Below are 24,558 nucleotides of genomic sequence, written 5' to 3'. Positions count from 1 at the left end.
GAGCTTCCGGCGCCCAGCTTCCCGAGGCCCCGCCTCCTCCCGACTGGCTGGTGGTGTTTGTCCCTCCCACTCCCGCTTGCCCTGTTCCGCTTCCGGTCGTCTAGGCGCTGGCCCCGGAAGGTTGTTGTGGTGGTCGTGATGGGGAAGTCAGATTTTCTCACCCCGAAGGCTATCGCCAACAGGATCAAGTCCAAGGGGCTTCAGAAGTTGCGCTGGTATTGCCAGATGTGCCAGAAGCAGTGCCGGGACGAGGTAAGCGGGCGCGGGGTGGCCCCTCGCGCACCCCCGCGCCTCTCCGGCGGGACCCCACTGGGGATGCAGGCTGAGGTGCCAGACGCCGCGGCGACCGCCTGGGTCTCCCGCCCCGAGGCGTGGGGGCTGCGCAGGGCGAGCCCGAGACTTCACTCAGTAGGGCTGTCCTTCCCTTCAACCCCCCGTCCTGGCGGAGAAGCCGGCTTTGGACACCTCCTTCCTCCCCAGTCTGATCACCCCCAAAGGAATAAAGAATGAAAAGGTTATAACCCTCAAAGGAATAAAGAATGAAAAGGTTATGACCCCAAAAGGAATAAAGAATGAAAAGGTTTTGCAGCCCCCTTGAGAAACGACGTCAGTCAAGCTGTCACGAAATGCGGGATGAGCCGTGCGGCGCTGGACGCCCTGGAATAACACCCGTCTCAGACTTTGCTTGGCTCTTAGACATAATCAGGGTACAGACCAGAACTAAGCCCTTGCAAGCTAGTCACTTAACAAACCTTTGTCGAGCGCCTGCGACGTGCCAGGTCTGGGATGTGTTCTGCGGGTGAGATATGGACTCTGGAGTCAGAACCAGGAGGCGGAGCTGTGTTCCCTTACAAGTTACTTGCTTTCTCTCCACCTGTTTAGTTATCTGAAAAGAGAGACTAGTAATTGTCCGTTCTTGTGAGACTGAGTTTTAAATGAGTAAATTATGTGCAAAGTGGCTAAGGGGCAGATACCAAGAAGCTTTGTAGACTGTGCTGTGGAGCACTTTTTTCCCATTATTTAGGTGGATGATAAAGGCACCTGGAAAAATTGACACCAGGCTAGTGACGGGATCGTATTTTTCTCTGGATGTTGAATTGGGTAGTAAAGGAAGAACAGTGGACACTTGGAATAATGTAATCCAGTGTTTCTGCAAGTGAGGGATGAGATACTTAGATGGGACTCACGTTGAATGACACTGATGTCATTTAACTAGTACAGGGAAATCCGTATACCCTTTACCCAGATTTAACATTTGAAGTATTTTGCTGTGTCCTTTTCCCTGAAATATTTTAAAGTAAATTACAAACATCAGGATATTTCACTTCTAAATGTTTAAATCAGTTCAGTTCAGTCGCTTAGTCATGTCCAACTCTTTGTGGCCCCATGGGCTGCAGCACGCCAGGCCTCCTTGTCCATCGCCAACTCCCAAACTTTACTCAAACTCATGTCCACTGAGTCGGTGATGCCATCCAACCATCTCATCCTGTGTCGTCCCCTTCTGCCTTCAATCTTTCCCAGCATCAGGGTCTTTACCAACGAGTCAGATCTTCCCATCAGGTGGCCAAAGTATTGGCGTTTCAGCTTCAGCATCAATCCTTCCAATGAATATTCAAAACTGATTTCCTTTAGGATGGACTGGTTGGATCTCCTTGCAGTCCAAGGGACTCTCAAGACTCTTCTCCAACTCCACAGTTCAAAAGCATCAATTCTTTGGCTTTCTTTATAGTCCACCTCTCACATCCATACACGACTACTGGAAAAAGAATAGCTTTGACTAGACAGACCTTTGTTGGCAAGGTCTGCTTTTTAATATGCTGTCTAGGTTGGTCATAACTTTTCTTCCAAGAAGTAAGCGTCTTTTAATTTCATGGCTGCAGTCACCATCTGCAGTGATTTTGGAGCCCCCCAAAATAAAGTCAGCCACTGTTTCCACTGTTTGCCCATCTATTTGCCATGAAGTGAAGGGACCAGATGCCATGATCTTCGTTTTTTCAATGTTGAGTTTTTAAGTCAGCTTTTTCACTCTTTCACTTTCATCAAAGGGCTCTTTAGTTCTTCGCTTTGTGCGAAAGGTGATGTCATCTGCATAAGGGTGGTGTCATCTGCATGTCTGAGGTTATTGATATTTCTCCCGACAGTCTTGATTCCAGTTTGTGCTTCATCCATTTAAACTCCAAAAATGTTTAAATATGCTCCTCTAAAATATTAGGATATTTTTCTACATAGTCAAAATATATGTCATGACATACAACCAAATTAATAAAAATTTCTTAGAGACTTCTTTGGTAGGCCAGTGGTAGGGAATCCTCCTTTCAATGCAAGGGACACAGGTTCAGTCCCTGGTTGGGGGACTAACATCCCACGTGCCACGGAGCAGCTAAACCCATGCACCACAATCACTGAGCCCCCAAGCTCTGGAGTCCACATGCCTGTGATTAGAGAGTCCATGAGCCACATGGAAAAATATATCCCATGTGCTGCAACTCTAAGACCCAGTGCAGTCAAACAATAATTTGTTTTTATCACCTGGTATATACTGCATAGTCACATTTTCTCAATTATTCCCATGAATGCTGTATAAAGCTTTTTTTTTTTTTTTGTTGGCATAAGGAACTGTATTCAGTGTCCTGTGACAAACCATAATGGAAAAGAATGTAAGTATGTATAATTGAATCACTTTGCTACACAGTGGCAATTAACACGTTGTAAATCAACTATACCTCAGTAAAATAAAAATACAAGCAAAAAAAAAACCCCAGTTATTTTTTAAACCAAGATGCAGTCAAACGTAGTACATTGGATTTAGTTATTAGAACTTTTTAAAAAAAGACTAATTTTTAGAGCAGTTTCAGGTTCACAGCAAAAATGAAGTCCATTTTTTGAAAGATACAAAGATCTGTCTTACCCACCCTGCCCTCAGTATGTACAGCCTTCCAGACCATCAGCGTGGTGCAACAGGATAGTACTTTTGTGACAATCAGTGAGGCGATTCGTGCATCATTAGCACCGAAGTGCATAGTTTGTATTAAAGTTCACTCTTGGTGTTGAGCATTCTGTGGGTTTGGACAAATGTATAGTGACTAATATCCACCATTATAGTGTCATACTAGTGGCAGAATAGTTTCACTGCCCTAAAAGTCTCAGCGGTGTGGTATACTAGGACTTTTAATTCTCTCTCAGTTTTAAATTTGAGATGGAGCAGCTTTCCTTCCCCCTGTTTGTTTTTCTTGACATTGACTTGAAGAGACTAGGCCAGTAGTGATCCTGGAGGATTCCCTTTTAACCATTACTTTTGCTTGTGGTTGTCTTTTGTCCTCATTCTCTAACCCTTGTAGTTTCTGTAAACTGGGTCCTGGCAAAAATTGTGTAGGCATCTGTGGATGACTAAAGATTAGGAAGCTGCTCTAAGCAAGATTGAGGTTGGACTCAGGACTGTGGGAAGGAGGTTCAGCAGAGGGACCGGGTAAGTCTTTAGGAGGGCTGAGCAAACAGAGTGCTGTGGAGGTGGAGGCCTCTGGGGCGCAGCGTCCTGCCTCCTGGACTGGGTGCAGGGTCAGGACGGCGCCATTCCCGAGATGGGGAGACAGAGGAGAGGCACTTCCTCGTGTCTCTTACTAGTGAAGAGTTAGGTTCAGATGCTAAGCAGTGTAGATGCGAAGCTAAAACTTGTATTTTTTTTTAATCATCTGAAGAATGTACAGATTTAGTATGATAAAGATTATGTATAATACGAAGTAGTGTCTTATGGGTAATGAGCTAAAGTATAGGAGTAAAGTATAGGAAAGTGAGTGAAAATATAATAGTTTCCCTAATGGAAATTCACTAATGACCCATTTTACTTCATTATATCTCGAAATGCTTGCTTAATACTTTGTATGAAGTAAGTGCCCAACAGCAATTTGTTAAGAGTCAAAACATGAAATCATTCTTTGTTACTGTACCCTGTAATGTTTCTTGCTAATGTCTGTTTTCTAAAGCACCAATTTTCTCTCTCTTTAATCTTCAGGGATTCTTCTTTGATTAGCAAGGTTGCAAAACTCAGTTTTATAAAGTTTTTTCTTTACAAAAAAAAAAAAACAGGATGCTACAGCCAGTGACTTGATTATTTTTTATAATTTATCATCAAAGAGCAGTTATTTATGGTTTAATTTCTTATTAACTTATTAATAAGTGTCATTAATGTTACTAAAGTATTGTTTTCTATTTATTAAATTATTGTTATTTATTATTAACTTAATTAAATATTTGTAATGACCTAAATCAGAATTTAACTACTGCCTTTGCATTTTTATAGAATGGCTTTAAGTGTCATTGTATGTCTGAATCTCATCAGAGACAGCTGTTGCTGGCTTCAGAAAATCCTCAGCAGTTTATGGATTATTTTTCAGAGTAAGTAACTCAACACCATCTTTATCTCATAAGCTTTATTCAGTTGGACATTTAAGAGATGTGTAATATTTTATATATTGGAGGCTCTGTTTATTCCTTACAAATTAATGTGATAGCTGCATTAACTTTGTGCTCCATTTTTGTCTTCTTTTCACAACTTATCATTGTGTGGAATTGTTAAAAAAGTATTTTTCATGATTCAGTCTTTCCTTCTTTCCACATCAAACATAATGAAAAACTGTCTTTCATTCTAAAACAGCTGCGGCTGAGAGCACAGCTCTGGAATCAGACTGCCTGACTTTTAAGTCCTTCAAACCTGGGCTCTCCACTCAGGAGCTGAGTGACTTTGGCTGAACTTCTAGAGTTTATCTATAGATATTATATCTTCTCAAGTATTGTCTTTCCTTCATAGGGTTTATGTGAAGATTCAGTTCAGGTCAGTTGCTCAGTCGTGTCCAACTCTTTGTGACCCCATGGACTGCAGCATGCCAGGCTTCCCTGTCCTTCACCAACTCCCGGAACCTGCTCAAACTCATGTCCATCAAGTCGGTGGTACCGTCCAACCATCTCATCCTCTGTCGTCCCCTTTTCCTCCTGTCTTCAGTCTATCCAGCATCAGGGTCTTTTTCAAAAGCATTAATTTTTCAGTGCTCAGCTTTCTTTATGGTCCAACTCTGGCATAGGTGAAGATTAAATGAGTTAATATTTTGTAAGTGTTTAGAAGAGTGCCCAGTACTTGATTAATATTATCTGTTAATTATTATTATTATTTCAGTACAGAGGTATTCTGAAATTCTGAACAGTGATACGTTTTACTATACAATGTCATTACATCATACTCATTAATGCCAGTCAGTGCTTCAGAAACACCTTTAAGTAGGAAGTGTCTCAAATCATGGTGGTGGATACTAGTTTACCAAAATTTCCATTTTTGCTTGGAAGCTCAGATTTATATTGGAAACAAATATTGTCAGTTGTTTTCCTTGATATAACAGGCTCATTTGTTTATTTTTGAGAAGAGTATGTACTGAATATTTAATTTTAAATAACTGTTGTCTACCTGTCTGTCATTTTTCAAATACCAAGTGATGCTTTCATGCTTCTGTGCTGGTTGCGGTTGGGAGCAGCCTTCTTTTCCTTTTCATCTGTAAAAATTCTATTTGTACTTCACCTCCCAGATTAAAGGTTGCCTCTGCCTCCTGGCATCTCCCCCAAGGCTTCACATGATATATTATTACATCTGTTTTTCAGGTTAGCTTAGCCAAGCAACAGTTCAGCTTCTATTATGGTTATGATGGTTCTGCTAGGTTGTGACCTTGGTGAGGATTTATATCTTAATCACCTGTGTTTGCTGCTGCTAAGTCACTTCAGTCGTGTCCGACTCTGTGTGACCCCAGAGACGGCAGCCCACCAGGCTCCCCTATCCCTGGGATTCTCCAGGCAAGAACACTGGAGTGGGTTGCCATTTCCTTCTCCAGTGCGTGAAAGTGAAGTCGTGTCCGACTCCTAGTGACCCCATGGACTGCAGCCTACCAGGCTCCTCCGCCCATGGGATTCTCCAGGCAAGAGTACTGGAGTGGGGTGCCATTGCCTTCACCTATGTTTATCTGGCACTTAACATTGTGCTTAGCTCAGAGGAACACATTAAGTGCCAGCTTCACATGGAAAAGGCAGTTTTGTTATTGATAGAATGGTGTTATTACACCACATTTACTGAGACTTCATGAAGCGTGAAACTTCATGAAGAACCCTCTCCAGAGACCCATGGTCACCTTGTGCCTACTTCACCAAGACAAAGTTTCAACTCCAAACCAACTTTTAACTTTAATTGTTGAAGGCTATAATCTTTCAGGATTCTTCCCTTTTTCAATGTTTAAAAGTTCACAACAGATGTTCACGTAGATATTTCATATATCATTTGCTCATGCAAACTGTATGATGGCTTAAATTTCAGGCAGATGATGCTGTATATTTGTAGAAATTACCTTAATGCTTTCCCTTCTTGCTTTATTAGGGAATTCCGAAATGACTTCCTAGAACTTCTCAGGAGACGCTTTGGTAAGCACCTTAAGTCTTGTGCACACAGTGACTTTGTAATCTTATAATCTGCTCAGGGTCTGCATTTGTTGTATTTTGTTCTCAGGCACCAAGAGGGTTCACAACAACATTGTTTACAATGAGTACATCAGCCACCGGGAGCACATCCACATGAACGCCACACAGTGGGAGACGCTGACAGATTTCACCAAGTGGCTGGGCAGAGAAGGTGAGAACAAGACGTGATGTGAGCGGCTGTTCCATGGCTGCGTGTGGGCGGGGAGAAGACGGTTCTGTATTCTACGTGCCAGTCGTTCAGTTGTGTCTGACTCTTGTGACCCTGTGGATGGTAGCCCGCCAGACTCCTCTGTCCACTTTCTGTGTAAATTTATGGAAAAGAGGTTGAGTAGGACAGTTAGAAACTGGTAAAGAGGAGTGCCTGCTGCAGGGTTGCTTTTGCATACTGAGGGTGTGTAAGGGCGTCTGCAGCCATTCTCTTAATGATGCCAAGGTTTGTCACTGAAGCATCCAATTGTTAGGTTGAATATCAACTAAGAGGTACCTGTCCTCTTCCAGTTTTTTTCCCCCACATTCATTTCACTTTCACAAACTCTTGTTAACACAATTTATACATTTGCTGCCTCTTTTCCCATTTCAAATGGGATAAAAAGTTCAGGAAAAAAAAAGATGAAATTTTTTTTTATTGTTGTATTACTTATTCAGTGTGTTTCTTTATTCCATTTTGGGGGGTAGTTTTCTGCTAGTGAATTCAGCAGGAATATCATGTACTCATTTCAGCTCAGTTCAGTCACTCAGTCATATCCGACTTGTTGCGACCCCATGAATCACAGCACGCCAGGCCTCCCTGTCCATCACCAACTTGCGGAGTTCACTCAAACTTACGTCCATTGAGTTGGTGATGCCATCCAGCCATCTCATCCTCTGTCCTCCCCTTCTCCTCCTGCCCCCAGTCCCTCCTAGCATCAGAGTCTTTTCCAGTGAGTCAACTCTTTGCATGACGTGGACAAAGTACTGAAGTTTCAGCTTTAGCATCTTCCTTCCAAAGAACACCCAGGGCTGATTTCCTTTAGAATGGACTGGTTGGATCTCCTTGCAGTCCAAGGGACTCTCAAGAGTCTTCTCCAACACCACAGTTCAGAAGCATCAATTCTTTGGCGCTCAGCTTTCTTCACAGTCCAACTTTCACATCCATAAATGAACAATGGAAAAACCATAGCCTTGACTAGACAGATCTTTGTTGGCAAAGTAATGTCTCTGCTTTTCAATATGCTGTCTAGGTTGGTCATAACTTTCCTTCCAAGGAGTAAGCGTCTTTTAATTTCATGGCTTCGGTTTTGGAGCCCCAAAAAATAAAGTCTGACACTGTTTCCGCTGTTTCCCCATCTATTTCCCATGAAGTGATGGGACCAAATGCCATGATCTTCGTTTTCTGAATGTTGAGCTTTAAGCCAACCTTTTCACTCTCCTCTTTCACTTTCAACAAGAGGCTTTTTAGTTCCTCTTCACTTTCTGTCATAAGGGTGATGTCATCTGCATATCTGAGGTTATTGATATTTCTCCCGGCAATCTTGATTCCAGCTTGTGCTTTATCCAGCCCAGCGTTTCGCATGATGTACTCCACATAGAAGTTAAATAAGCAGGGTGAGAGTATACAGCCTTGACGTACGCCTTTTCCTATTTGGAACCAGTCTGTTGTTCCATGTCCAGTTCTAACTGTTGCTTCCTGACCTGCATATGGGTTTGTCAAGAGGCAGGTCAGGTGGTCTGGTATGCCCACCTCTGTCAGAATTTTCCAGTTTATTGTGATCCACACAGTCAAAGGCTTTGGCGTAGTCAATAAAGCAGAAATAGATGTTTTTCTGGAACTCCCTTGATTTTTCCATGATCCAGCAGATGTTGGCAATTTGATCTCTGGTTCCCCTGCCTTTTCTAAAACCAGCTCAAACATCTGGAAGTTCACGGTTCACATATTGCTGAAGCCTGGCTTGGAGAATTTTGAGCTTTACTTTGCTAGCATTTGAGATGAGTGCAATTGTGCGGTAGTTTGAGCATTCTTTGGCATTGCCTTTCTTTGGGATTGGAATGAAAACTGACCTTTTCCAGTCCTGTGGCCACTGCTGAGTTTTCCAAATTTGCTGACATATTGAGTATAGCACTTTCACAGCATCATCTTCCAGGATTTGAAATAGCTCAACTGGAATTCCATCACCTCCACTAGCTTTGTTCGTAGTGATGCTTTCTAAGGCCCACTTGACTTCACATTCCAGGATGTCTGGCTCTAGGTGAGTGATCACACCATTGTGATTATCTGAGTCATGATGATCTTTTTTGTACCGTTCTTCTGTGTATTCTTGCCACCTCTTCTTCATATCTTCTGCTTCTCTTAGGTCCAGACCATTTCTGTCCTTTATCGAGCCCATCTTTGCATGAAATGTTCCCTTGGTATCTCTAATTTTCTTGAAGCGATCTCTAGTCTTTCCCATTCTGTTGTTTTCCTCTATTTCCTTGCATTGATTGCTGAGGAAGGCTTTCTTATCTCTTCTTGCTATTCTTTGGAACTCTGCATTCAGATGCTTATATCTTTCCTTTTCTCCTTTGCTATTCGCTTCTTTTCTTTTGATAGCTATTTGTAAGGCCTCCCCAGACAGCCATTTTGCTTTTTTTGCATTTCTTTTCCATGGATGGTCTTGATCCCTGTCTCCTGTACAATGTCACGAACCTCCGTCCATAGTTCATCAGGCACTCCATCTATCAGATCTAGTCCCTTAAATCTATTTCTCACTTCCACTGTATAATCATGTACTCAGTGAATGTTAAGTGCTTAGAGCCAGTTGAATAATTACTAAGCAGGATAATCCATTTTTTAATGTTTCCCTTGTTTAAATGTGTGGCGCAACCTAGTCAAAAATATTAGAGAGAAAGTATTCCAATTAAAATCTAAATGTCAGTAGCTGTGTGAATTTGCGTATTTGAACATGTTTGAATGAGTGTACTTGAATGAATGAGTAATTACTGCAGACAGATCACATCTATATTTGCTTTCAGCTTTGATTGTGTACAAAATTAATAATATCGGTTACTTTCTTAAAGGTTTGTGCAAAGTGGATGAGACACCAAAAGGCTGGTATATTCAGTATATAGATAGAGACCCTGAAACAATCCGCAGGCAGCTGGAACTAGAGAAAAAGAAGAAGCAGGACCTCGATGATGAAGAAAAAACAGCCAAATTTATTCAAGAACAAGTGAGAAGAGGTCTGGAAGGAAAAGAGCAGGTGGGCATTATCCAGAGATGCAACAGACAAAGGTCTGAAGAAGCACAATCACTTATTTGTTTACTTCTTGAACCGCATTTTGTAGGAGAAAGCCCGTGGCCTGGTATGAAAGCCCAGGTTGTGGAGTGGAGACAGAGCTGGGTCACTCCTGACTTCACATGCTTATGCAACTGTGTTCACTTATAAACCTGTTTCCTCATCCCTAAAGTAGAGTCAGTACCTACAGGTGACGACGTGAACAGGTCAGCTCAACTAGCTGTAGCTAATGCAGTGCCGGGGAAGCCCACAGGGTGTGGGAACACAGAGGGCCAGCGCCTGCTCCAGCCTGGGGTGGCGCAAGAATATTTAAAGGCAGATACAGCCCCCAGGCTGAGGAGTCCTGAGCAGTCACTGGGCCAAACCCAGGTGAACGGGGAGGGAGGCATGATAAAATTGTTTCAGCCGTTAGAATAACTAGATCAAGGCACTTATTTCAGCAGATGGTTATTGGTCACCTCTGTGTGCCAGGCATTCTTATAGGCACTGGGGATCCAGTAGTGGAGAGAAGATGAAGATCCCTGCCTTCGAGGAGCTTGTATACTAGACGTGTGTGAGAGCAGGAAAATACAGCCTAGTGTGTATGTGAAACTACTAGCCATTGAGTATTGTTAAAAGCTGCTTATTGCGATGCGTAAAGTGTATGGCAGGCGCGAGTCTTATACTTCCATCAACTTTTCGTATGTATATGTCTTTAGATGGGTTGACCGAACTACAGATAAGTAGGTAGTCCATGTGGCTCCCACCCAGATGAACATATTAAACATTTCCAGTATCCTAGAAGGTTCCCTCATGCCCATTCCTAACCAGTACCCCTTGTCCCCAGAGAAGGAAGCACTGTTCCAACACACTATTATTAATTATTGGTTAGTTTAACCTGTCTTTGAACTCTGTAAGAATGGAATCATCCAGTATGCTGTCTTTTTTATGTACGTGTTCACGCATTCATTTATTTGTACTGATGGTATGCTCTCTTTGTGTCCGGCTTCCTTAGCTCAACATAACGTTCTGTGTGTGTCATTCACCATGTCCATTCCCACTAGGGCTTCTTTCTCTCTTTGATTGATGTATAACCTTTCATTTTATGAATATAACAGTGTTTATCCATTCTCCTGTTGAGAACCATGTGGCTTGTTTCCAACTCCTTCCACACCCCCATAGGATGTCTTATTGGAAGATGTTTATAATACATGTAATCTCTTTATTTAATACCTTAACTGTTTTAGGTAATGAATTGTAATTTAGAGCTCTTGAATATTGTTAGTAAATGCACTGTGAACCAAACCTTCAAACTCTTTTTTTTTTTTTAAGGAAGTCCCTGTTTTTACGGAATTAAGCAGAGAAAATGATGAAGAAAAAGGTACTTTTCTTCATGTTTGAAAATGGATGCTTTTATATTGGCCTTGCCCAAAACTAGCAACATGTTTGGGAACAGGACATATTAGCTACCTGGACTGGTTTATTCTCATTAGTAAAATGAAAAGGTGATAACAATGAATCAGATGGAATGCCTTCAGCAACAAATAACCAGACTGAGTAAAATTAGCCTAAATGGTAAGGAAATATTTTGCCATACCAAGACTCCGACTCCCAGAGATAGGGTGGTTCCGGATGTCACACTGTCAGCAGCTGGACACGAGGTGGCTGCCAGCACTCCAGCCATCATATGCAGACCCAGCCTGTCCAGAGGAAAACAGAGAGCCTGTTTCTTTTCTGGAGTCCCCTGTGGGCAAGTAAGCTTTTCCTAGAAGACCTTCCTCACAGCAGACTTCCTTTTGAATGTCATTGGTCAGACTGTATCTCATGTCCCCCTCATAAACAGTCACTGGGAAAGGAAATGGAATGATTTTGATTGGTTTAGACCAAAGAACCATACTTATCCTCTCCCACAAGTCCCGCCTCCTAGTCCCATCCCCTTGGGTGTTTGGATTTGGGAGGGGACACACCCCTTCAGACCATAGCATCCTGCAAGCCATGTGTGAGGCCTACAGACACCCAAACAAAATGGGATTCCTGTTACCAAAAGGAGAGGGGAGGCGGAGTGGGGAAGGGTCAAGGCCACATGCTCTATCCAGTGAAGGTCTCTCCCTGCTCTGAAAGCACCACTTCAGTATATTTTACAGGAGTTTATGATCTCTGGGTAGCAGCATTCCAGTCTCATTTATCCAAAATGTCCATGAATTTCTGTGTGGCTTCTTTGTGGTATTTACCTGATGTTTTGCTAGAATTTCCCCAAATATATATCGAATACCAGTTCTTTTCTTCCAGTTACATTTAATCTGAATAAAGGAGCCTGTAGTTCAGGAGCAGCATCTTCCAAATCAAGGTGAGCCACGTGGACAGATATCTTAGAACTAAAGAGTTTGGGTGGAATGTTGATGACTGTCTTAAAAGGTGCAGGATTGTGAGTTGTTTTGTCTAGTTGTCATTTTCATCTCTTTTTGTTTTGTGTAATAGTTGATTCATTTTTTTCTTAGAAACTGTTTTTTTCTTATCTGTGATGAGCGGATTCTGTTTTTTGAGGAAAGCTCATTTTTTATTAAAATGCTTCACATGGTTAACATTTACTACTCCCTGACTCCTTCTTCACTCAATGGTTCTTTCTATGCTATGGCAGTATTTATTTTTCTCTCATAGCCCCTTTTTGTTTTACCTGCTCTATTATGATTTTCTGAGAATAGAGATTTAACTTCTCCAGCTATCTCCTTAGCACCTGGTACAGTATAAATGCGTTAGTAGACACTCAGTAGCAATTGCCTTCCCTTCTAAAGGGTGTGGTACTGAGCTGGAGCTGACCAGCCTTTTCTGTAAAGGGCCACATAGTGAGTGTTTTAGACTTTGTTGGCCATGTGCCGGTCACCACCTCACTTAACTGTGCTGTTGGACTGAGGAAGCAGCCGCAGACAATACGTAAGTGAATGAGCCCGGCTGTGTTCCAGTTCCATCTCATTTATGAAGGCAGGCAGTAGACTGGGTCTGGCCCTCAGGCTGCAGTGTGTCAAGCCCTGGGATGGCCCGTGGCTGGGTATTTGTGTCTACCCTTCGTGTTCTATTTTCTCGAGGGCCTCGTGTTCTTCCATCAGATACGCACGTGCTGCTTGTCTTGTGCGGTGCACTCAGTTTTAGTCATGGAGGTTTAAACATGGATAGGTATTCAGGAGGACACCGGTATCCGGTGGAATTTATCTTTTGAGCTGGGTCATGTTTGCTGTTTTCCTCATATTCTACATGATGCTTATTTCTGTGCTGTGCTTAGTCACTCAGTCGTGTCTGACTCTTTGCGACCCCATTGACTGTAGCCCCCAGGCTCCTCTGTCCATGGGGATTCTCCAGATAAGAATACTGCAGTGAGTTGCCATTTCCTTCTCCAGGAGATCTTCCCAACCCAGGGATCAAACCCAGGTTTCCCTCATAGCAGGCAGATTCTTTCCCAGCTGAATCACCAGGGAAGCCCAATGCTTGTTTAACCTAACTCAATTTTTTGTTTGGGAAGAGGGTTTTTTTGTTGTTGTTGTTTGTTTGTTTTTTTGGTTAATCACAATGGTATATAATTCAGTAGCATTAAGTAGATTCACACTGTGGTACAACCATCACCACCATCCATCTCCATGACTTTCCATCACCCCAAACTGAAACTCTGCACTCTAAAAAATAACTCCCCACTGCCTCTCCCCTCAGTCCCTGGTTACCTTTGTTCTGCTTATCTGTCTTTGTGAATCTAAGCAGAATCATACAGTATTTGTCTGTTTGTGTCTGGCTTCTTTCACTTAGCACAACATCTTCAAGGTATATCCATGTCTTGGCTTGGATCAGCACTTCTTTCTTCTTTAGTCTCGATGGGAATGTCCCCTTGTACATGTAGACCACACTTTGTTTATCCAGTCATCCATCGTGAGCGTTTGAGTTGTTTTCGCCTTTTGGTGCTTGTGGTTAATGCTCTTCTGAACATCAGTGTACAAATATCTGTTCACATTCCTGCTTTCAGTTCTTTTGGGTGTTTATCCAGAAGTGGATTTGCTGGATTATATGGTCATTCTGTGTTTAATTTTTAAAAGGTTTTCCACAACAGCTGTACCATTTTACATTCCCACCAGCATTTGCACAAGGGGCTCGAGTTTCTCCACATCCATGCGAACATTTGTTATTTTCTGTGTTTTTTTTTAATAGTAGCAGCCTAATGAGTGTGTTTCATTTTGGTTTTGATTTGCATTTCCCTAATGGTTAGTGATGGTAAGGATCTTTTCATGTGCTTTTGGCCATTTATAATCTTTGGAGAATCACTTATTGCCCATTTTTTAACTGGGTTTGTTTATTATTCAGCTTAGTTGTAAGAAAAAGTAACAGCTTTAGTACAACTCAGTTTCATATTTTGTAAATATGACAAAATAATTAATTAGACTGGTAGAGTTCAGTGAGTCAGCAAATATTAGTGGAGCATGTATTTGAGTCACAAGATAGTTACTGCTACTTTACGGGGGGGGGGGGGGGGAAATATATATATATGGATATATGTAGTCTCTCCCCTCCTGTGAGAGAGGAATCATACATACAAAGTGTTTTGTATGAGGTGGAGTGGGGTGCCTGCCCCAAAGTGCTCTGGCAGTTCAAAAAAGGACACAATCCATGAAGTCTCATGAAGAATGGATCTTAAAGAATTTCGACAAATGGAAATAAATGGAGAGACTATTTTAGGTACAAAGAGACATGTGCAGAATTACAGAGGCTTGGACAGGCATGGCTCAATCAATAGAAAATTGTTTAGAATGACAAGTATACATAGTAAATCGGGGATGGTATTCTGGGGCCAGTGGTGACGGTTGTATAGTAGCACTCAAAAGTTAAGAATGTGTGCTGTGAAGACCTCAAGCAATCAGGAGTAATAAAAAAAATTCATACTGAATGTTGAAATCTTTGTTTTAAGGAAGTGGAACCAACAGCACTGTGCTGGACTTCCGTTGGCTGTTTTACAAACCTCTCACCTGGTTGATCCTTGAGGTCCAACTAGAGTTGGGCCACATTACAATCCCTGTTTATAGCTGGGAACTGAGGCGTAGGGAAAATTGCTGAGGGTCCTAGCAGAAGTGGAAAGAAACCCTCCTGGCCCCAGCCCTGAGGCTGATGCTGTTGTCCATGGTTGGGTCACACGGGTAGAGTGGCGCTGACTTGGGTCGGGGACAGGAAGGGCTCCGTGCTCCCAGTCCTATATGTGAGGGACATGCCCGTCATTGTTTTGACTAATCTATAGTAGAAGGATCTGTATTGTTCCTTTCACCCATTATAAAGCCTGCACATTTGCACAGTTTTTAACAGTGCATTCCTCTTCCCCTCAGTTCTTTGGGACCAAGTGCCCTGAAAACGATTGGGACCACAGCATCAGTGAAGCGGAAGGAGTCCTCCCAGAGCTCAGCTCCGTCAAAGGAAAAGAAGAAGAAGAAGTCTGCCCTCGACGAAATCATGGAGGTGAGCTTTATGAACTGCTTGTCCACTCTAGCTATTCGGTGAATGATGTGATTCCAACCGAGGAGAGTTAAACAGTTTCACCAATTATGAGATTAATACAAAGGGAGGAAAATGTGCTCAGGCTAGATTAGGGGCGAAGAGCCCAGATGCAGTTCCATCTGAGTGGAGCTGGAACCTCCCTAGATAGTTGCCTCAACTGCTGTCTGCAGAACTCTTCCTGAAATTGTGGTCAGCAGATTTCGTTTGGAAGGACCATCGTGGTGATTGACGCCAGAAATAAAAGCTCTGCTCACCTTTGGTGGCTCAGAAAATTGGCATCCTCCAGGGACCTCTTCCGTGGCCTCTTAACTTCCACTTAACACCTCCTAGCTGGGAAGAGAACATTTAGACATATTTTTAATTTGATTAAACCAGATAGCCAAATTTATGTGACATCATTGAAAACCTGTGATTATCTGACTTAGAGCTATACTTCTGCTTTAAATTTACCTGAAATCCTGGAGTCATTCTGCAGAAGGTTCTTAATATATCCTTAAATACACATTTCTCCCTTTCACCCCACCACCTTCCCTGATCAATAAATTTATGAAATTTTCAAGTTATTTATGGAGAGAAAGAATAAATGGGTACAAGAGACTGATTATTTTCCCTCTTAACCTCATTTCCCCTGGGCTCCTCAACCTTTTTCCTTCATTTGCGAAGGGATAGGATGAAACTGGTCTTCCCTATTATTGGAAAAACAGAAAATATAGGGCAGTCAGAACAGCCTAAAGTATAACATATTTCGTGTACACTGTGAGATGTGTTCATTCTAGCATTTAACCCATGCAGAGTTGCTCTTATGTGCTGGGCATCATGCAAGGTCCTGCGTGTGTGGAGTAGGGAGAAAAACATGGACCCTGCGTGTCATGGAGCTTTTGCTCTAGCAAAGGAGATATCCCAGACAAAGTGAACCAGTGGACGAGGAATCACAAAAGGTGAAGCCCTGAGGAGGTGTGAAGGCAGGGAGTGGGGAAATAGTTTGTTCCCTAGCTGAGGCTGGGAAGATCGCTACTTCAGCCTCTGAAGGGAAGATCCACGTGGCTGGAGCCCAGTGAGCACTGGAGTGGTGGCATCTGACGTTAGAGAGAAAAGGGGCAGCCCCGCAGAAGTCTTAGAGCCCATTTTGAATTTAATTAAGTGAAACAGAAAGCTGGATCTACCTGCTTAAAATATAACATGCCAAGTTTATAGAGTATTCTTTGTTCACATTGGGAAGTCGGCAGAATTAAAATAAAATTTCAGATCAACCAAAGAATGGCATTTTTCATTCCCTTTGAGAGTTGGTACTTAGGGTTAACTAAGCAGTTGAGAAAGAAAAAGGTGTGAGATGCAGTTGTGCTCCTGGTCAGCGTGTTTCCTTTTGGTCACCCTTTTGTTTACATCTCTCCCGGATGTGTTTTCCTTCTCCTTCATTTGACAGCTTTATCATCCTTGTCAAACAGGGAAGCTCCTTTTTGCCATCAAACTGTATACCCAAGCACACTGTGCTAGACTGGTCCATAAGAGCTACATTTTTACCCCTGAACACATCACCTGTTTTCCGCCTCATGACGGTCTGGGGAAGGAAGGAGGGGTGGGACTGTGTGATGTTGGCAGGCAGCCTCGCAGTTTGACTTGATAGAGGCTGCTTATCTTCTTGGTCAGTTGATTTGCCTGGTCCTTATTTTCTTAGAGTTGCTTTTTTTCAATCAAAAATAAATTGCAGAAAATGTTTATCAGAGTTTGCACATTATATCAATCTTCCGTGAAGTGTGTTTTATGGAATTCTTTTGCTAAATAGAATATTATTAGAAATAAACTGAATATTTTAAAGAGGTAATTGTTTGAATGTCTCATGTGTCCTTCAGATTGAAGAGGAGAAGAAGAGAACTGCACGGACAGATTACTGGCTGCAGCCTGTACGTTTCCCACTGAGCCTTCTTACATCTAAGTGTGCGCTTGCGTGTGTGCTAAGTTGATACAGTTGTGTCCAACTCTTTGCAACCCCATGGATGGTAGCCTGCCAGGCTCCTCTGCCCGTGGGATTCCCTAGGCAAGAATACTGGAGTGGGCTGCCATGCCCTCCTCCAGGGGATCTTACTGACTCAGGGATCAAACCCATGTCTCCTATGTCTCTTGAATTGCAGGTGGATTCTTTACCACTGAGCCTAGTGCTCTTACGTGAATGATTTAAATGGTCTTTGATATAAATGGCCAAATTTCTTAAATATCTGTCACTCCTGGAGATACATTTGTAGCTTTAATGACTCGTCTGTGCATCTGCTCTGTAAACTCCTGGTTGTACCTTTGTTGGAGGGTCGCTTCCTGTTCTTGAACCAGTAATGTGCCTTGAATTTCATGCCAGATTTTTGTAAGGACCCCTTGAATTTAAGCCTAGAATTATTTTCTGTTTTGGCTATCTGAAAGACCTAGACTAATTGAGATTGGTAGGTAGAAATGCTAGATTTCAGAGAACCTTCCCTGTGGAAATCAGCCATGAGATACGCATTTTTTCTCTTGGTAACCAATTGTGTTGAGTTAAAAAGAGAAAGAAGAAATGAAAGATTACTAAGAAAATGTCTTGCCATTGTGCTGGGAAAGCTTCCAACTCCAAAGAGTCTTAACTTCCCTGGTGGCTCAGAGGTTAAAGCATCTGCCTGCAATGTGGGAGACCTGAGTTCAATCCCTGGGTTGGGAAGATCCCCTGGAGAAGGCAATGGCAACCCACTCCAAGATTCTTGCCTAGAGAATCCCGTGGACGGAGGAGCCTGGTGGGCTACAGTCCACGGGGTTGCAAAGAGTCGGACATGACTGAGTGACTTCACTTTCACTTTCACTTAACATTTTGCTATGATTTTTTGGTGAAAATGGTTGAAAATGTAGGATCAAAAGAGGAAAGGTAATTTGTATTGTTCCTTCCATCTTTTTTTTTTTTTTTCTCATAGGAAATCATAGTGAAAATTATAACCAAAAAACTTGGAGAGAAGTATCATAAGAAGAAGGGGATCGTAAAGGTAGGACTGTGAAGTTAGGGATGAAATTTGGGAAAGGAGCTGCTGGGGGGCTGAGTAAAGCCATCTTGATACACCTCAAAAACCGAGTCCTAGCAGCAGAAGCAGTGTGTCTAAGGTTTTTGATGGCTGACTGCACAATGTTTCCACCCATAGTATAAACTGTGGTTTGCTTTCTTACTGGAGCAAGTAGTATAGATGCCCATGGCCATGTCTTTAAAAACTTCAGTGAGTACACCTTATGCATTCCCATTGTTGACAGGCAATGAAATGATGCCTCAGAGTTCTAAGGAGGACTTTCTTGTGTTTAACCTGAGAGGCTTATCTTGATTGCCCTAGAATTTTAAAATTTAAAAATCAGCTCTCTAGTCTTTTTCTTTCTTCTGATTTTCCTAAGTATAGTTTCATGCTAGCAGCCAGCCCTTGTGCCTACATAAATTGCCCTCCTAATGTATTTAAACAAGGCAGAATTGTTCCTCTCGCTATAGGTCTTAAAGACTCATGCTAAGATGGCCAGCCTTTTCCTTCCAAGTGAAAACCTCAACTAAACTTTGAATTGAACTGTTTAAGGACCACAGCCTGATCAAATATGGGTTCTGGAAAATAAACTCCATTGATACTAATAGAAAGACTTACTCTTGAGACAAGTTGCTCTTACTCTTTGATTAGAATTTCATTTGTTTTCATTTATTTATTTCTGTCCCTGGACTTCATATTGGCATCTCTTTTCTGTTATAAAAGTGTTGGTTTTACATGACAGGAAGTAATTGACAAATATACAGCTGTTGTAAAGATGATTGACTCTGGAGACAAGCTGAAACTTGACCAGACTCATTTAGAGACAGTCATTCCAGCACCAGGTAAATCATTCTGCAGACCCTTTAATACATATACCATGGAAATAAGTGATTCCATTCCTACTGGACGTTACTCAATAGTTCCAGATATGAGTTTCCTCTTTAGAAAAATGTAATCGCCTGTTACAACCAGCACCTGTTTGACTTGCTGATGTGGATGTTTACCAGTCCTTTGAGGAAGCTGTTTTGTGGCATGAATAAATTTTCCCTTCCTAGAATCTATTTGGGTTTTTTTTTCCCCGAGAAGCAAATCATAGACATATCTGGATAAAGTCAGTCGTGTTAGGATCATTATTAATGCCTTTGTTTAGCCATCTGAGATAGTATAGTAAAAGTTAGCATTTTGCTTTTTCTGTTCCTTAACCATCTTACACATTTCTAGTGTCAATGCCACTGTGGTTAGGTTGTCTGCCTCTGACCCAAAACCCTTCATGGTATTATCATTGCTGGCACAGTGATAATGTTAGTCTCTCAAACTTGGGTTCATCAGATCAGATCCTGTTATTCTTTCCTCCCTAAAACAAAAATCATTTTATGGATTAGGAATTGTGGACTTTTCTCAAAAGCTTGAGTGAGGTGTAACTGACATAAACTACATCCGTGTATAAGGTATATAATTTGATAAGTTACAGCATGTACCTACTCCCACAAAAACCATCGCTACCATCACCCCCCGCCACAAAGTTTCCCCGTTTCCTTTCTAACCCTTTGCTCCCTGCTCTGTCTCCCCTCTCCCCCAGGCAGCCACTAGTGTGCATTCCATCATATAGATTAGCTCCTATTTTTCTAGAGTTTTATGTAAATAAAATCATATCATGTGTCCTGTGTTTCTGTCTGGCTTCTCTTACTAAGCACATTCATCCATTATTCTGGATTCATCCACATTATTTTGGAGTAATGAATCCAGAATAATGTTGTGTGCATCTGTACTCCATTCCTTTTTACTGCTGAGTATTTCATTATGTGGACATGCCAGCCTCTATCCAGTCACCTACCGATGGACACTGGGGTTGTTTAAAGTTCTTGGCCATTATAAATAAAACTGTTACATGAACATTCATGTACAGATCTTTATATAAATATAAGGTTTCTTTTCTGAGAAAATTCTTAGAGATAGAATGGTTCAGTAGGCATATGTTTACATTTTTATGAAACTAACAACCGTCTTGTGATTTTAAAAAGAAACAAAGTAAGCTGAATTTTTTCTGGTTACTTATGGGCTCTGGGCATTCCCTCCAAGAACCTTATGCTCTTTGATCTTAAATTAGGACATCCCTTAACAAATAAGTGGGAAAAATGAGGAGTCTTATAATGTGATGGTGATCAAAGTATCTACAAACTGTACTTTAGAATCATACAGATAATAAATGATCAAGAACTTGCATTGTGTTGATGCAGTGCAGTTATATTTGGCTGTAAGAAAGTAGGAGAAAGTGGCATTTTCTTTGTATTAAGTGTTAACTCTTTTTCTGTTGCAGGAAAAAGAATCCTTGTTTTAAATGGAGGCTACAGAGGAAATGAAGGCACCCTAGAATCCATCAATGAGAAGACTTTTTCTGCTACTATAGTCATTGAAACTGTAAGTATGTTTACAGAAAGACAGATTTCAAAATGCTTTTAGAATGTGCTATGGTTTCTGCCACTGATTTGGTGTTTTATGAGTTTGGGTGTTCTGTTTGTATCCTCTCCTATTTGGAAATCTGTAAGGTTCCACTCCCGCTGCCCCACCCCTTATTTTTAAGAGTTTTTTGAAGTGGAACATTTTTTAAAATGTTTACTTAATTTGTTGCACTATTGCTTCTGTTTTATGTTTTGGTTTTTTTGGCTACAAGGCATGTGGGATCTGGGCTTCCCCGATAGCTCAGTTGGTAAAGAATCCACCTGCAATGCAGGAGTGGAAGTGAAGTCGCTCAGTCATGTCTGACTCTTTGCAACCCCATGGACAGTAGCCTACCAGGCTCCTTTGTCCATGGGATTTTCCAAGCAAGAATATTGGAGTGGGTTGCCATTTCCTTCTGCAGGAGATCTTCCTGACCCAGGGATTGAACCCAGGCCTCCCACATTGTAGGCAGACACTTTACCGTCTGAGCCACCAGGGAAGTCCTGGTGGCAATGCAGGAGACCCCAGTTCAATTCCTGGGTTGGGAAGATCGCCTAGAGAAGGGATAGGCTACCCACTCCAGCTCAAATGGTAAAGAATCTGCCTGCAATGCAGGAGACCTGGTTTCAATCCCTGGGCTGGGAAGATCCTCTTTAGAAGGGAGTGGCAATCCACTCCAGTATTCTTTCCTGGAGAATCCCATGGACAGAGGAGCCTGTTGGACTACAGTCCATGGGATTGCAAAGAGTCAGACATGACTGAGCAACCAACACTACCCACTCCAGTATTCACTCCAGTATTCACTCTAGTATTCACACCAGTATTCTTGGGCTTCCCTTGTGGCTCAGCTGGTAAAGAATCCGCCTGCAGTGTCAGAGACCTGAGTTCGATCCCTGAGTTGAGAAGATCCCCTGGAGAAGGGAAAGGCTAGCCATGCCAGTATTCTGGCCTGGAGAATTCCATGGACTAGTCCATGGGGTCTCAAAGAGTCAGAAGTGAATGAATTTCACTTCATGTGGGGTCTTAGCTCCTGAACCAGGGATCAAACCCACAGCCACTGCTGGGGTTTCTTAAACACTGGGCCACCAGGGAAGTCCCTGTATAAGCCTGTTTTCTTTAATAACTGGCATTGCTGAAGCAGTTTATCTTCTGATTACAAAAGAAATACCATACATACTTGTCTTTATAACAAAATACCATAGACCAGGGCGACTTTAGAAACAACAGAAATTTATTGCTCACATTCTGGAGGCCAGAAGTTTAACACCAAGGCACAGAGAGAGCTGGGTGTCTGCTGAGGGTCTGTGTCCTGGTTTGTGTTCTCTCACATGCTGGAAGGGGCAGGGAGCTCTCTAGGGTCCCTTTTTAGGGGCGCTAATCCCATCCTCAAGGGCTCTGCCCTTGTGACCTCATCACCTCCTAACACCATCACATTTTAATGTATTGAATCAGTTTTGGGCAGGACAAAACATTTAGTCTGGAGCAATACTCTTGTATAAAAGCTGAAAATTACAATTTAATATAAATACTTTTAAAAAATTGCCCATAAGCCTTCAGGCAAATGGTAATCTCCATTAATATTTAGTCTGTTTTTCCCCCCATCTTTGTATTTTATACAGTTGTGTATAATATGTATAGTTTTGTATCCCAGTTTTTTCCCGCTCATATCTAATATAAACTTAATCTGCCAGAGTGTAATTAGTGAGGAATGTATAGTCATGATTAATGGAGGAAAGCCACAGAAATCAATAATTTTTCAGTGTTCTTCTTTCATAAAGAGTTTAAGGCAGGCGAGATCAATAAAGTAATTCATTTACAGGAATCTGACATTTAAGTAAAATTGCTGATTCGTTTAGAGTTGGTCCACTGACAGTTCTGCTCACAAGAGTGAGACCTGACCTGTCTTCAAAGGAAGGATCTGAGATGGGGTTCAGATCCTTGCACTGCTGCACCGTGTCATCGTTATCACGGGCAGCGTGACGGGCTGTGTGTGGAAGGTGCGTGGCCTGGGCCTCGGCAAGCCCCGTGCCACCCCTGTCATGGGGGTGTGTGGCCTGGGTGAGCCTCGAGCCACGCCTGTCCCGTGGGCTGCATGTAGAGGGTGCATGTGGAGGGTGCATGGCCTGGGTGAGCTCCATGTCACCCATGTCCATGGGCTGCGTGTGGAGGGTGTGTGTGGAGGGTGCATGGCCTGGGCAAGCCCCACGCCACCCCTATCCATGGGCTGCGTGTGGAGGGCTGCCTGTGGAGGGTGCATGGCCTGGGCGAACCCTGTGCCACCCCTGTCCATGGGCTGCGTGTGGAGGGTGCGGGTGGAAGGTGCGTGTGGAGGGTGCATGGCCTGGGCAAGCCCCATGCCCCCCTGTCCATGGGCTGTGTGTGGAGGCTGCATGTGGAGGGCTGCTTGTGGAGGGTGCATGGCCTGGGCGCCCTGTGCCACCCCTGTCCGTGGGCTGTGTGTGGAGGGCTGCATGTGGAGGGTGCGTGGCCTGGGTGAACTCCATGTCACCCATGTCCATGGGCTGCATGTGGAGGGTGTGTGTGGAGGGTGCCTGGCCTGGGCAAGCCCCACGCAACCCCTATCCGTGGGCTGTGTGTGGAGGGCTGCCTGTGGAGGGTGCGTGGCCTGGGCGAGCCCCGTGCCACCCCTGTCCGTTCCGTGGGCTGGAGCGCCGTCTCACACCACGCCTGACCAGGGGGAGCGGGAAGGGGACAGGAGGTACTGACCAGCCAGCAGGTCTCCAGCACAGCATCTAGTGGTAACGCATCCCACCCAGCATGAAGAAAACACGATCAGTTCCTGACAAGGACGCTATAGGGTATTTTTTTAAAATTCAGAGTCATGAAGAACTGTCAGCCACCTTAATGGTGTCTTACGGATGTGAAGGAGGCACGTTGGCGTCCAGAAGCATCTGTCCTTTTCTTGTCTTGTAAGTGCATGTGTGTTTTTAACCACTTCTTCAATTATTTTAATTTGTAGGGCCCTTTAAAAGGACGCAGAGTTGAAGGAATTCAATACGAAGACATTTCTAAACTTGCCTGAGTTTGAAAATTTGTTAGCATCACATTAAAATCTTAAAGCATCAAATTGGTGTTCACCAAGACATTACAAGACTCTACTGTGTTAGGGTGTTTCTTTTGTATAAAACAAATGGATTTATTTAAATATTACTGTAGTTGTTTCGTCTAACTTATAGAAAAATCTAATTATGTCTCGCGAAGTATCAAAATTATGTAATTTTGTCCTTGTTGTTTTTGTTGCCTTTGTAATACTTCCTTGATTTTTTAATCTACATTAAATGAATATTATTGTAAAGTGTTGTATATAGGACAATGTAGAACTATTGCAGAGCAAATCCTTCATATACCCTAAATTTATATTTTCATCAGTAAAGTAGTAAAGTTGGATGTAATATAATTACATTTTTAAGAGTCAAACTATAAATAGAATAGCTTTATTGAGATGTAATTCACGCACCATTCAATTTCACCCATTTAAAGTGGACATTTCAGTGGTTTTTAGAATATTTACAAAGTTGTTTGAAAATCACCATTGTCTAATTTGAGAATTTTCACGTCCCCAAAAGTAACCCTGGATCTGTAGTCACTCCAGACTATTGGCAACTACTAATCTGCTTTCCATCTCTGTGAATTTGCCTGTTGTGGACATTTCATAGAAGTGGAATCATACGGTATATGGTCTTTTATGACCTGCTTCTTAAACCAAGCGTAGTGTTTTCAAGGGTTATCCATGTTGTAGCATAAGTCACTACCTCATTTTCGTTCAACGGTAATCTTTTGTATGGGTATATAACACAGTTTTGAAGAGCTGTTCATGAGTTGCTGGAACT

The 24,558-nt window shown here is 42.5% G+C and overlaps 1 protein-coding gene across 1 annotated transcript; it reads left to right on the top strand.

The window, feature by feature from the left end:
- Positions 85-24,023, top strand: KIN (Kin17 DNA and RNA binding protein). The gene is made up of 13 exons (XM_018056964.1): positions 85-252; positions 4,298-4,392; positions 6,407-6,450; positions 6,536-6,658; positions 9,541-9,722; positions 11,070-11,118; positions 12,027-12,084; positions 15,089-15,218; positions 17,108-17,158; positions 18,185-18,253; positions 19,011-19,110; positions 20,586-20,686; positions 23,688-24,023. The coding sequence occupies exons 1-13, from the start codon at positions 139-141 to the stop codon at positions 23,748-23,750; spliced, it is 1,179 nt and encodes a 392-aa protein (XP_017912453.1). The 5' UTR covers positions 85-138; the 3' UTR covers positions 23,751-24,023.

This window comes from Capra hircus, chromosome 13 (assembly GCF_001704415.2).
Source record: "Capra hircus breed San Clemente chromosome 13, ASM170441v1, whole genome shotgun sequence".
In the NCBI taxonomy this organism is placed as follows: Eukaryota; Metazoa; Chordata; class Mammalia; order Artiodactyla; family Bovidae; genus Capra; species Capra hircus.
Note: the sequence above shows the minus strand (reverse complement) of the source record. Positions and strands in the feature narration are given on the sequence as shown.